General features: G+C 39.6%; 1 protein-coding gene across 2 annotated transcripts in view; it reads left to right on the top strand.

Annotated features, from left to right (window-relative positions):
* Nucleotides 1–14,225, top strand: part of F13a1 (coagulation factor XIII A chain) — a 169,514-nt gene that overhangs the window by 56,024 nt on the left and 99,265 nt on the right. For both annotated transcript variants that reach the window (XM_048426831.3, XM_085699392.2), the window contains exon 5: nucleotides 12,752–12,870. In XM_048426831.3, the coding sequence (XP_048282788.1) occupies nucleotides 12,752–12,870 (119 nt within the window). The remainder of the gene's footprint in view (nucleotides 1–12,751; nucleotides 12,871–14,225) is intronic.

Here is a 14,225-nt window from a genome sequence, read left to right as displayed (position 1 = left end):
AGCATGTCTCAATAATATATGTGTAGATTTCTCTACCAGTATCCAATATTAAGTTAGTTTCTAGGATTTCTGCCTTGTTTCATAAAAATTTTGCATTTCCTTTAAAGCAAGTGCAATGAATTAATTTGATGTAAAAAATAATGCTTGCCATTTATTGGGTATTTGATAGAGACTATTAGCTATGGGCAGGCTGTATTTTATTATTAAATCCACCTTTCAACTATTTGCTTAGTAATTACACATGGTCATTAAGACCTTTCAGTACAGAATGGACTGAGATTCTCAGAGGAACAATGACAAATAGCCCCTGTTCATGGAGGCCCTTGAGCCTGCATTCGGAATTCAGGCCAGAGCCATTTATTCATCAGTCCACAGATGTAGATGGTATGTCTTGCCCGTGGCCATGACAACACAATAACCTATGCATGGTCCAACAACATTACTTACTTATTTGCAGATATTAAGGGCACAGAGCTTAATTCAGCACTAGGGACAGGCAATAAGAATGACAAAATTTTGCCCTTGTAAAGGTACTAACAGGTTTTACAAGTGAGGTACAATAAAATCTAATTACAACTGTAAAAAAAATAGTGCTAAAATAAATCAGGGCCAAACAAGAGCATAAAACAGTGTAGTACCAGGCCGCTTGTTCTTCCAGGCGACCCAGAAACAAAATAATCACACAGAAACTGTATTAATTAAATCACTGTTTGGTCCTTTAGCTCTAGCTTCTTATTGGCTAACTCTTACATATTAATTTAACCCATATCTATTAATCTGTGTATCGCCATGTGGCTGTGGCTTACCGGGTAAAGTTCCATCTGGCTTCAATGAGGCTACATGTCTTCTCTCTGACTCCGCTTTCCTCCTCCCATGGTATAGGCCAAGCCAGTTTCTTTATTCATTAACCAATAAAAGAAACACAGAGGCATAAGGACCTCCGACAAAAACAGGACCCTCTGACCAAGTTGGAGTTGAAGACAGGGCGAACAGTGGCTTGTGCCTTACTCAGCACAAGCTTAGAACATCATCCCTTAGAACATCATCATATAATAGCATGTCAATTACCAGATCAGCTCTCAAAATATTGTAATGTTTGTATTTACTTAATCATGACCCAAAAGCCCACAGAGCAGAGATAGAATATAGCATGTAGATGTACAATTTACTCTGACTCTACATGAACATGCAACAGGACCTCGCACATAGTTCCAACCCTCTTTGAGGTTTCAGACTGATGTGCTTATGGAAATTACTCTTTTTTCTTTTTGTTTATTTTTCTTTCATACAATACACCCCTAACTTCAACTTTCCCTCTTTCCCCAATAACCCCACATCCCTTCTCCCACAGATCCACTGTTCCTCCATTTTTCTTCAGAAAAGAGCAGGCATCCCAGGGATATCAACCAAACATGGCATATCAAGTTGCAATAAAACTAGGCATAAACCCTCATATTAAGGTTGGATTATGCCAACCAGTAGGAGAAAAAGGCAAAAGAAGTAGGCAAAAGAGTCAGAAGACATCTCCACCCTCACTGTTAGGAGTCCTACAAAATCCCCAAGCTAAACAACCACGGCATGTATGCAGAGGGCATAGCTCAGGCCCATGCAGGCTCTGTGACTGTCGCTTCAGTTTCTGTGAACCCCTGTGAGCCCCTGCATGGAAATTACTCTTGATGAGAAGAGGATGACAGCTAAAGCACCCATCCCACCGTCTAAATCATCCATCCTTTTCATATCAAGTGAGCATCATCCCATAGGGCCCTGCAACCAGAAGGGAAACCAGGTAGCTTACGGCAATGTTTCTACAAGATGAATCTGGTAGGACCAAAGATGAAAGAGTTTAAGCTAGAGTTGTATTCATGTGTGTACCTTGTGTTTATGTCTATCGAAAATCTTCACACTCTTCAGAGTTTGTTCATAGCTTGTTGCTTTCTAGCTTGTGTGTTTTGAAAAATGTGACAATTGGGATTACACAGGTAATCCCAGCTTGAGGGAAGATGAAACAGAATGGCCAGTTCAGGGCTAGCCTGGGCTACATGATGAGCTTTTTTTTTCTCTCAAAAGAAGGGGAGACAAAGTGGGGAGGGGAAGAGAAGGGAATTAGAGGAGAAGATGGAAAGGGGAAAGGAGAGGAGGGACAGGATCACCCTCATTCATCAGACGCTCAGAGTTGGAGCTCAGGGAGTATATGCCTGTTGAATTAATGAACACCACACCAAGAGGCCAGGATCAAATCGTTATGCTCATATTTCAAAAAACAATGCAGGCCTTGTAATGTCGCATAGATTTGTTAAGGTCCTATAGAAAATTAGGAAACAAACTGGGCAGCTGGACAAAACCTTGAGTGTGAGTGTCTGAACCCATTTATACCAACCATCAAGTTCTTTAGGCTATTTGTAATGAACTAGCTTTGTGTATTGTGCTGGTTAAATTTTTGTCAGTTTGATACAAAGTCATCAGATTGGACTAGGCATGTCTGTAGGGCATTTTCTTGCAAAAGGATTGATATGAGAGAACCTAGCCCACTGTGGGCAGTACCACCACTACGCAAGTAGTTCATGGGGAAAAAGCCAGCAAGCAGTGTTCCTCCATGATCTGCTTCAGTTACAGCCTTCAGGTTTCTACCTTGAGTTTCCCTTCATGTGGAAAACTGCAAGGTAAAATAAACCATTTCCCCCACCAATTGTTTCGGTTACAGTGTTTATCATAATAAAAAGTAAACTAGAATATGTATCAAGAAAAACATTAGATGGCCAGCAGATACAATTCTGAGACCATTTGTCAATGTTGGAAAGTCGTGTCCTCAAAATAAACAAAACAAAGGAAAACAAGGTTGATAGCTGTAACATCAGATGGAAATTCTCCTCTAGGAGAAAAAAGAAAGAAAAGAAATTAAAGCATGCTGGTGCAGGCACGGCATCCCTCAGAGAATACAGCTAAGCAAAGAATCCCTGACATTTTCTTTGTAGAATTGCTTCATGAATAATAGTTTACTTTCTGAAGGCACATAAACTAAAATGTCCTCAACCACCCAAACAAAGTAGAGCACATTGAATACACTTACAAGCGGGTTCACACTGTAACATCATGCACCATGTTTGCAGAGAGTGATAGTGACCCTCTAGCGTGTCATTGGACCCCTTCCATACTGAAGTTAAAGGCCACATAGCGAAGGACTCCTGAATGGCTACAGTAGACGATCAGGATGGAAGTGATTTGGTGTTGTAGAAGGGCTGCTTGTTTGGTTCCCAACCACCCAGCAGCTCAGAATCGAAACAACCACACAGAAACTGTACTAATTAAATTACTGCTTGGCCTATTAGCTCTAACTTCTTATTTGCTAGCTTTTACTTCTTAATTTAACCCACTTTCATTATTTTATATTTTACCATGAGTGTAGTGACCTACGTTAGGGCTCCCGTGTGTCTGTCTCTGGCGGCAGCTCCATGGCTTCTTCTGACTCCACCTCTTTTCTTCCAGCATTCAGTTTAGTTTCCTCCCCACCCCCACCCCATCTACCCTATCAGGCTAAACCAGTTTCTTTATTAACCAATGGTATTCACAGCATACAGAGGGGAAACCCACATCAGTTTGGAACTTTCCAGAATAAAAGTCCAGATTTCAGGAATTGGCTTTCTTTGTGGTCCAGTGTGTTTCAACCATTGGAGACAGGAAGTTATCCCTACCATGCCTGCAGGGCACACCAGCAACAACTTGATCCCTCTTCTGATTTGACTGGGGATAGAGAAGCACATTGTGACAGGAATCTGGAGACACACTTGCTGTTCAGATGAAATCGCCCCCTCTGACAGGGTCATATATGTTTTGCTTCCACATGCTCAACTTTACACTAAAGGGAGGCTAAGCCGTGAAAGGGGGTCAGTCAAAGGAGTCCTGACCCTTCCTGTGAGTCTGTGCCTTCTCCAAAAGAGTAACTTATATCCTTTGCCTTTTTGAAGGTCTAGAAACATTTTTATTCCTAAAAGATTAGAAGCAAGATGGAGCCCTAGTAGAAAGGCCCTGTGTGACAGCCTTTCTACAGCCAGTTTCTTTGTTCCTTCAGCTACTGCCTTGATAAAGCTTACGTGCCTAGTGGCCTTGGACATGAGACCTGCTTTAACTTTAACTGTATAAATACCAGAAGGCGTTTTTCAGTCTGTGCACTGATAAATAGCCTCCTTCTCTCAAGGGGGCTATATAGATACGAAAAATCAATGGGCTTGGCATTTATCCTTACATGGTTGTTGTAGATTCTTTCTCAGGCTGGGTGGGAGGCCAGCGGTAACGTCCAAGAGGGGGCCTGAAATGAGGCTTATATGTGAGCCTTAAATTTTTTTGCAGTCCACAGTTTTCTTTGTAACTCCCTCAGAATTCCCACCCACCAAAGGAACAGTAAAATAAATGAGGTCGCCACACTTTACCGCTTGCCACATGCACATAGTTAGTCACCCGGGAAGACTGGGTATTTTCAAGGCATTCTGAAATATTCTGTGACAGATTTGCCAGAGAAGATGAAAGGAGAGACTGCGTTACTTCTGCCAGGGGCACCACGTGTAATCTGTTTGCCTCCAAGTTTAATCTCAATGATGGGCCTTGGCCAAAGGTTACTTAGAACTTAAACATACACACGGGCTAACTACTAACAACTAACTACTAACAGTTAACAACAATCTGGATTACCTGATTGTCAAACTTCTACAGCAATGAATTAGTTGTTAGTTTGTTTTTCTTATGCCCAAAGCCCGCTTGACTAAGTAGGCATCTGTTTTCCCTTGAAATGGATAAAACTCATGACCCCCCTGGAACCAATCCCTAATACTAAAACAGCAAGCACTAACTACTAAAACAAAAACCACCACCGGGGGCCAAATACCTAAATATAAACATGATTACATTTTCCTGTTTTTATTTACCTTCCTAAAACAGGGAGTTTGAGGAGTTTCCATAGTGATCTTTTTTTCCAATTCACTTTGAACAGCTGTATTTTAAAGTGACAGAGCTGAATAAATCAGGGAACACCAAGTGCAGTCTCCACCTTGTATCTTCTCCTAAAATCAAAAATTTTAAATTAAAATTAGGGCTTCCCATTTGGCTTCCTTACCTTGTAGGGGATTTGTGATTATGTCTGCCTGGTTTGAGGTAGGATTTAAGTCAGGGTAACCTGGTGTGGGCCACAGAACTCTGTCAGATTCTTGACATCTCACCACTAGCAGCCCACAGCACAAAGGGAAATTCTTTATTTTCTTAGACTTCTCTCACATTCCAAGCAAAACCCATTGTGTTTTGGAACAGGCATTTACCCACTTCCTACTGTCCTTCCCGTAGTGCCGAGCACTGGGGACAGTGGCCTGCTGCTTGCGTGGTGTGGTAGACAGTTAACAATCAAATCCTGGTTTCAAAGCTCACTTGTAGTACAGCCTTGGGAAACTTGCTTGCCTGACCCCTGCCTCAGCTTCCTTGAACAAAAAATTGGATCTAATATAGTATGTTTCTCAGACGGACTTCATGAGCTTTAATGAATCAGTTGGGGCAGGGTTGTTGGTAGTTTCTTTGTGTTTTCTGAAAGGGGTGGCCTCATATGGAGCCCAAGACTGGCCTCAAACTAACAATACTCCTGTGTCAGTTTCCTGAATGCCAGGGTTATACAAAATGTTGAAAGTTTGTGGCACATACTATAATACCAAGTATATATATTTTTTAGTAAATAAAATTGTAGCAAGTGAAGTTCCATCTTCAAGAAGTAGGATAAATGTTTCTCCAATACCATTGTGAAATAAGAAATCTAGACTTAAACCAGCCTCTTCTGGGAATGGCACAAGAACGTAAATTCTGTTGATATGACAGGTAATGAAGACATTGATAATTGCAGTTCTATTGCTCATAAAGACAAACTAATGCATCAAAGTTGAACAGAAGTTGGGCAGTGGTACAGAGTTATAATGTGCTTGAGAGACTGTGGCAGGAGGATGCCACATAGCAAGATCCTGTCTCCAAGATAAATAAAAGTAGTTGGACTTCTAAACGCCATAGATAGCTTTGCTTAAATGCAAATACACTTTCAAAGTTACTTTTTCTGATAATGAAAGTTTTACAGAAACACAAAATAGACCTGGGGAGATGGCTCAGGGGGTAAAGCACTTGCCATACGAGAGTGAGCACTGGGGTTCAGATCCCTAGCGCCTGAGTAAATGCTGGATGGGCATCAGCCTACCTGTAATCTTAGCACAAGATGGCCAGCCAGACCAGCTGAATCTGTAAGCTCGGGGTTCAAGCAAGAGATGCATAAGGTGAAGAGCAACTGAAGACTCTGGACATTAACCTCTGGCCTCCACACACACCTTCACATATTTATGTGCTCCCATGTATGTGAACACACATGTGTATACACACACACACCATGTACAAAAAAAAAGAAGAAAAAAGAGCAAGTACATAGAATGTACTCAAACATCTACAAGTCAGAGGGAGCAGCTATTAATATTTTGGCATATCTTCACTCTTTTAATAAATTTTAATAGCTCATTTTTAATTGACAATTAATTAATGCAATATAGTCTTTTAAAATATGCATATACATTAACATATATGACAAAAATCAAATTTCCATTTTCACTAATGTTCTGATCCTAGAGAATATAGGGGAAAAACAACTTTGTAGATATATTCTAGATATTTTACCATCATTATTGATAATTATGTCCTCATACAGATTAAAAAGTGGAATAAGGGAGTTGTGACCTCAGGGCAAGATCCTACCAGCTGAATTTCCAATTTGTGAAAAGGAATTTAAAAAAAGCTTAGAGCTAGATGCAGTTGTACATTCTTTTAATCCCAGCACTCCAAAGGCAGAAGCTGGCAGATCCCTGAGTTTGAGTCCAGCCTGGTCTATAGAGAAAGTTCCAGAACAGCCAAGTTTAGGCGGTGAAAGTAACCATTGAAAACAGAAAGCTAGTGAAGATGTAATTGAATGAAGGGGCCATGTTCCAGACCCAGTAAGCAGCAGAACTTGTGTAACACAATCCTAATTAGTTTTATTAAATAAAAACCCAAAGTCAGACATTAGAGGGTGAAAGTTGAAAGGCCAGAGAAGCAGAGCAGCCTGCCACTAGAGTTTTTACATGGGCAAGATCCTGTCTCTAAGAATTCTCACTGAATGCCATAAGCTCCTCTCTCTGCCCAGCCATATGCCTTCCTGTCTCCAGCTTCCTAGTGCTGGAATTAAAGGTGTGTGACTCCCAAGTACTGGGATTAAATATGTGAACCATCATCACCTAGATCTGTTTCTGTTTTAGACTGGATCAATCTGGCATAGTTCAGGGTGGCTTTGAACAGAGATCTGTCTGCCTCTGCCTCTCAAGTGCTGGGATTAAAGGTATGTGCCATCACTGCCTGGCATCTCTGGCTAACTCTGCACTCTGATCATCAGGCAAGTTTTATTTGTTAGATCAGAAACAAAATATCACCACAAACTTGGCAGCTTTGGTTACATGGTTCTGGTGTTGTTAAAGTAGGAATGGTCATGTTAGTGGAAGTGTGTCACTGTAGGGGTGAGCTTTGAAATCTCATATATGCTCAAGCCACACCCAGTGTCTCAGTTCACTTCTGTTACCTGCAAGGTATAGAACTCTCAGCTCCTTCTCTACCACATCCCACCATGATGATAATGGATTAAACCTCTGAAACTGTAAGATCCCGTATTAAATGTTTTCCTTTATAAGAGTTGCAATGGTCATGGTGTCTCTTCATAGCTAGCTAGGACACTCTTTAGCTAATTTTTCCAATTTCTTTGTTTCAATCAAACATTTGAGTCAACATTCAGAATTCTAAAACTTGAATGAGCCGTTGGTTGAGTTCATCTTGACTATATTGACTAATCTATATCTTTATATTGAATTTTCCATCCAATTAGAAGCTTTTGGATGTTTTCACTTATTCAAGTTCTCTTTCATGCCCATTGGGAAAGCTTACTTTTATTATAAAAGTTTTAAAATAACTCGAAAGCAGAAAAAATAATACAATGAAATTTGCTTATATAGCTCCCAGACTTGGCAATAATCATGACATATACATAATACATGTGTATCTGTGCACACTCTCGTCCTGTAACACATGATCATAGGTCTGTCAATGACCATCTTGAATAAATAGTAGTCTCATAAGGCCATAGCCTAATGGCATCATAACTGCTTTAATTTCCATGAGAATGCTCAGAAAATAATAAAGATGGCTAGTTAATATCTCTCAAAATATATCCCTGGTGATAACTGGTGTTGACTATTAATGACTATATAATTGTAATATCAAAATCAACAAGAGTTCTTGGTTGCCTATCTCTTAACCAAATTTTACCAATCTAAAATTTGTTTTACAGGCTTTTTGTTGTTCAAATCAATGTTTATCACTTAGACTTTTTGGCATGTCTTCAACAATCCTCTTCATTTATTTATTTGTCTTATCACAAACTTATTGATGAAACTGTATTGTCATGTAGAGTTGCCATATTATTAATTTGCTATTGCTGAGCCTTGATGTCCTGAAATATGTGCCCGTAAGCCCATGGCATTTTCTGCTAAGTAGTTACTTATATCTAAAGACTAAATCGAATTTACTCTCAATAATTCTGTATGTTTCCTCGGTGGAGTAAAATCACTTCCTAACTCATGCCAAGCATGTATTCAATCAGTAGATATGGATGTTTAGATTAATCAATAGAATTGGATTTCATTGCACTCAAGCATCCATTACAAAGTTCTTATTTGAGCCATTGGTATCAGCTTACTCCTATGATTTCATTAGGAATTACAAATAGTGATATTTAACTCTTCCATCTTTCTGTATTAGCATCTCTTGGTTCATCACTTTGAGATAAAAGTTTTTTCTGACTTCTCTGTGTTTAAGTCAGTAAGCTGGTTCCTAGCACTCGATGAATATGACCAACTCACTTAAAACAAATATTAGTCCACAAATACTGAAATATCTCCTATCTTCTACTCTTTAGTGGTTTTGTTTCTCCAGCATTGGCTACTCCTTAGTCCTGGCCCTGGACTCTTTGTTGATTTACTCATTTTGTGTCAGAAACGAGGGCTTCAGCCTTCTCTCAGGTTTCTTGATCCAACACTATAATAACTTGTTCTTTTCCAAAAGAATTTACCTTGCCTTTTGTCCTACCTAATGCTCTATTACTGTGAGAAGACATCATGACCAAAATAGCCCTCATAATAGGAAGCATTTAACTGGGGGCTTGTTAACAGCTTTAGAGGGTTAGTCTATGGTCATTATAGTGGGAAGCAGACAGGCATGGTGCTGGAGCAGTAGCTGAGAGTGTTATATCCTCATCCAAGGCAGTGGGCAGAGGAAGCCATGGTGCCTTGTCTGGGCTTTTTAAACCTCAAAACCTACCCACCAGTGATACACCCCTCCAACAAGGCACACCTCCTAATTCTTCCCAAACAGTTCCACCTACTGGGGAACAAACATTCCAATATCTGATCCCACGGGGGTCATTTGCGTTAGGACCACCACACCTTTTGTTATATCTTTCTTGTTCTTGAACTTTTTATTCAAGAATTTCTCCATTATTCTAGATTTTGTTCACAGTGTTCTTTCTGGGTTCCCCAATGGGCTTCATTTAGCATACATGTATGCATACATATTTCTCAGCCTTTTCAAATACTATATAGTAATAATGAAAGTATATGAATATAGATTTTCATATCTGACTGAACATAGTTCATATCTGACTTTTTCCACCTTTAAATTTTGCTTTGATACAGATGCAGTTTCTATTATTAAAGTTTCTTTCAAGTATATTTCAATGGCTAATTGCTTTTCATAGTGTGTGGGAAAGTTGAAAAACATTTCAGGATTTTTCTATTTCTTTCACAGTAATTATTATAGCAAGCAATTATATTCATTTTTTGATGCACCTCAGAATTATTTTCACTTCTTAGATAGATACATGCTCTAGAATGAAGGACAGATTCTGTACTAATCAAAGAGTCACCAAATTGCTTTTTAAAATATGTACCTACACTCTTATCAGTAGATTGGCAATATGACCCATATTAGTTGATATTGGGTACTTTACTTTAAGTTCAAAGCCACTAGTGCATATATTTATTATGTTTCACTTTAATTATTGTGCAATTTTAGAATGCTATTTAATAAACGATTTTTTGTTTATTTACCTTTCATTTGCAATTCCTCCTTTAAAGACTGGGTTTCATTTTCTAATTTTCTTGTATGTATGTTGGGAAGTCTTTTTCAATTTATCAGAATTCTTTACATCCGGGGAAATTCCGTCAACATTTGTAAATAAATAACAATAATTGTTGAAAGCATTTCCCTAGTTTGTCATGTGATTTGAAGTTTACAATGCCTAAAATACAAAGTAAATAAACTATATTAGGCGTTTCTTTGGTGCTTTTGAAAACATTGTTTTGATTTAGATAAAGATGTATCATCTGGAATTGAGTATACTAGTGCACTTGCTTAGGGTAGGAGGCTCACAAGGGACAGTGGGGCAGTGTGGTGAGAGAGCAAGCACAGACAAGGGCAAGGATGCTGTGAACGTGCATATGTTTAGTGTCTTGATTGGATAACCATAAGACTTAAGTTTGTGCAGTTTATTAGACATTGAAGTATACTTTCATAGCTCAGAACCCACAAGTGATCACTTCCAAGACCCCTCTTCAGGGTAGCAAAGTCAAGTCTTTATTTTAAATGGTGGTCTATTTGCATAGATTCTACGCACACCATCCTGAGGATTTGGACCCCAACATTCACACAATCTCTCTCTCTCTCCTTTCTTCTCTCTTTCTCTCTCTGTGCACATGTGTGTATGTATGTTTATTTATCTGTCTGTGTTTGTGTGTGTGTGTGTGTATGTGTGTGTGTATGTGTGTGTGTGAGAGAGAGAGAGAGAGAGAGGGAGGGAGAGAGGGAGGGAGGGAGGGAGGGAGGGAGGGAGGGAGGGAGAGAGAGAGAGAGAGAGAGAGAGAGAGAGAGAGAGAGAGAGATGTAGTTGCATAAGCCCATGCAAATGGGAAGCAAGAGGCAAAGACTAGAAAGAAAAACTACGAGGAAATTGCTGGCAACTACATGAAAGAATTTCCAATCATTTCAATGAAAACCACAGGAGAGAGCAGGATGGGGTCTAAGCTGACCAGATCCAGCAAAGCCTGTGAGAACCTAAGGTGCCTGTGATTCCCCTGAGGATTCCATTAGCTACCATGCATATTCTGACTCTCCAAGACACAGTGACAGATTGATATTTTCCTCAGTCTATCAAGCATATGAGGCTGCCTATCATTCATTCATCCTTTGAGGAGTAAGGGAATATGATTTTGACTATTCGTGGGGGGAGCTAAGATACAAAACAAGACCCTGAAGTTTGCATCTCATCACATCCTAGAGGTTCAGACTTAATTGATGCAGAATGCAGCCTGGGTATCTTAGTTTGCTGTTGCACTGACAAAATACCCAAGAGAAATCCATTTAAAGAAAGAAGTTTTCTTATTGGTTTATGGTTAAGTTGTTTTAGGCCCTGGTCACTGGGACCATTGCCTTTGAACTATTGTGAGACAGAACGTTGTGGCCAAAGTGCATAGGGAGGAACCTGTCCACAGTGGCTGGAGAGGAAGGGACTAGAGGCCAAAACCCCATTCAAATGTACTCTGTTTATGACCTCATTTTCTTCCATGAGACCCTGATTCATAAAAACTCCGTGATCTCCTAATACTGCTACGGGCCACAAATCAAGTTCGTAATGCATGGGTCTTTGGAGCACATTTAAAATTTAAATTTTAACCTCAAATAAGTAACTTATTTATTTATTTACCTACTTATCCTTTGAGAATTTCATTGGTAACTTCTCCAGGAGGTTGTAATGTTCAGTCAAAGTTGAGCATCCCTACATAAGATCGATTTCTTTAATGAACCAAAGAATAAAGAGAACATTACTCTAAAGACTAATACAGATGAGAGAGGACCAGAAAGACATAAAAAAAAAATACCCTATTTCAGTTCATGCAAATTTACCTGAGCGTCATCTACTCCTATATGTTCCTGCGTGTGTAGAAGATGCCTTTCTGACCTAGGAATATGTACCAGAAAAATGGCTAGATAGGTGGGAGCAAGGCATTCTTGAGATTAGAGCCACCAGAAAGACTTTGCAATGGTTGATGTGAACTGGGCAGGTTTATTGGGCTCACACACCTACCAAGGCATCTGCAGACTTTTCATCATGAGATAACCAACAGCCTGCCTCCTCCTTCCAACCAATGGGTTACATTAAGGAATAGCAAATGATCCTTCCATAGCCCAACACGTCCCAGACTTATTTGAAGCATCATTTCCAGTTGAGCTACATTTAACTTCAGTAGGTTGGAAATGACTTTTTGATCTGTGTTGCAAGTTTGCCTGAGCACCACAGAAACTGATTGTGAATCCATGAAGCACACGCATCATAGAATGTCTAATGAGACACGTCAATTTAATTGTGCTTCAAGACATCCAGGGCCAGAGTTTGTCAGCATTTTGCTGACAAATGTCCTCATTTGCAGACTGATCTTCGGTACTGACTATGTTCACTCTGGCTTAAAATATTGGGAAATGAGCTATGCTTTGAGAAACAAAAGACATCTTTTCTCTGGGTAGACAGGCTCTCAGGCTAGCAATGGCATGAACTTGTGAGGGTTTGGAAACAGACTGGCGGGTTAAAGGTCACCGTTCTTCCATCCTGATGCAGAAGACGCTGTGTATCTGGACGATGAGAGAGAGCGAGAAGAGTACGTCCTGAATGACATTGGAGTGATATTTTATGGGGACTTCAGTGACATCAAGAGCAGAAGCTGGAGCTACGGCCAGGTGAGCCACTTAAAATTTGTCATTGTCAAGGGCATTTTTACCTTAATATTTTTTGTCACATTTATTACTGCCAGGTGCCATGAGTCAATATTAGAAAAGTGCAATTTCCTGCTTTTCAGGATCTGAGACTCCAAGACAGAGTGCATGGGAGTGGAGACCTAGAGAGAAACTGCATAATTTATCAGCTGGAGCCACCTCTCTTCCTCTTATTACAGATGTCCCTGACACTGGGGCACCTACCACTAACATGGCGGTCACTGAAATAAACTTTGCCATCTTAGAAACCATAGAATCTCATTACTTCAATCTGAAATAAGCCAAAAATTTTCTTTGCTTATGAAGGCATTTTTGATGCAAAGAGTATAGCAGGGGTGTGCTAAATGTAAAGGATTTTAATATGATAACTGACAATAATTTAAATGCATCATGAATATAAATGGTATACAGTATAATAATAACAATTAAAATACATCTTAAAATGTCTTAGGAGTCAGTGATATGGCTTAATGACTAAAAGCATTCACCACCAAATTTATTATTTATTATTTTTAATTAATTTATTTTTTACATACTGACTACCATTTCTTGTCCCCCTTCTCCTCCCATCCCCTCTCCTCTCTTCCTGCATTTCAGTTCAGAAAAGGGCAGGCCTCCCATGTGTATCAACAATATGGCATATCAAACTGCAGCTAGACTAAACACTGCCCCATGTATTAATGGTGGGCATGGCAACCCAGAATGAGGAGGAGAGTCCCAAAAGCCAGCAAAAGAACTGGAGACACCGAATTTAACAATCTGAGCTCAGTATAGGACCCCACGTGGTAGAAGAAAAGAACTGACACACCTCAAATTTCTCTAATCCTCACGTAAACATCTTGGCACATTCTCTCTCTCTCTCTCTCTCTCTCTCTCTCTCTCTCTCTCACACACACACACACACACACACACACATACACACACACACACCACTTAATAAGCAAAAATGTAGTAAAAGTAATCAAAAAGCCTTGTGTATATTTTAAAGCGTGACTCTATTAACAATAATTATTAAGAAAGAAAGACTATTCCAGTTTTGTCAGAGGATGTCTACTAGGTTTTTCCAGAAAGCATCTAGAGGTGTTTCCATCAGTTGCAACCTCAAGTTACTATTTAGGGGCCCAAGTAGATAACAGTAACTCCTTAAAATTTTCAATCACTTTTAGGCTCTAGAAACTGCCTTGTCCCAAAGAAAGGGGATCTCGGAGGACTTTCACTTCATGAGGGCTCCTCCTGTCTTACATGCAAGCCAAAATCTGACTACCTTCCTGTGATACATCTGAATGCCATTTCTTTTCTTTTATGTTTTTATTTTGTTT

This window comes from Myodes glareolus, chromosome 14 (genome assembly GCF_982192425.1).
Source record: "Myodes glareolus chromosome 14, mMyoGla1.1, whole genome shotgun sequence".
NCBI classification, from domain to species: domain Eukaryota; kingdom Metazoa; phylum Chordata; class Mammalia; order Rodentia; family Cricetidae; genus Myodes; species Myodes glareolus.
The sequence above is the reverse complement of the archived record's forward strand: the minus strand, read 5'-3'. Positions and strand labels throughout refer to the sequence as shown.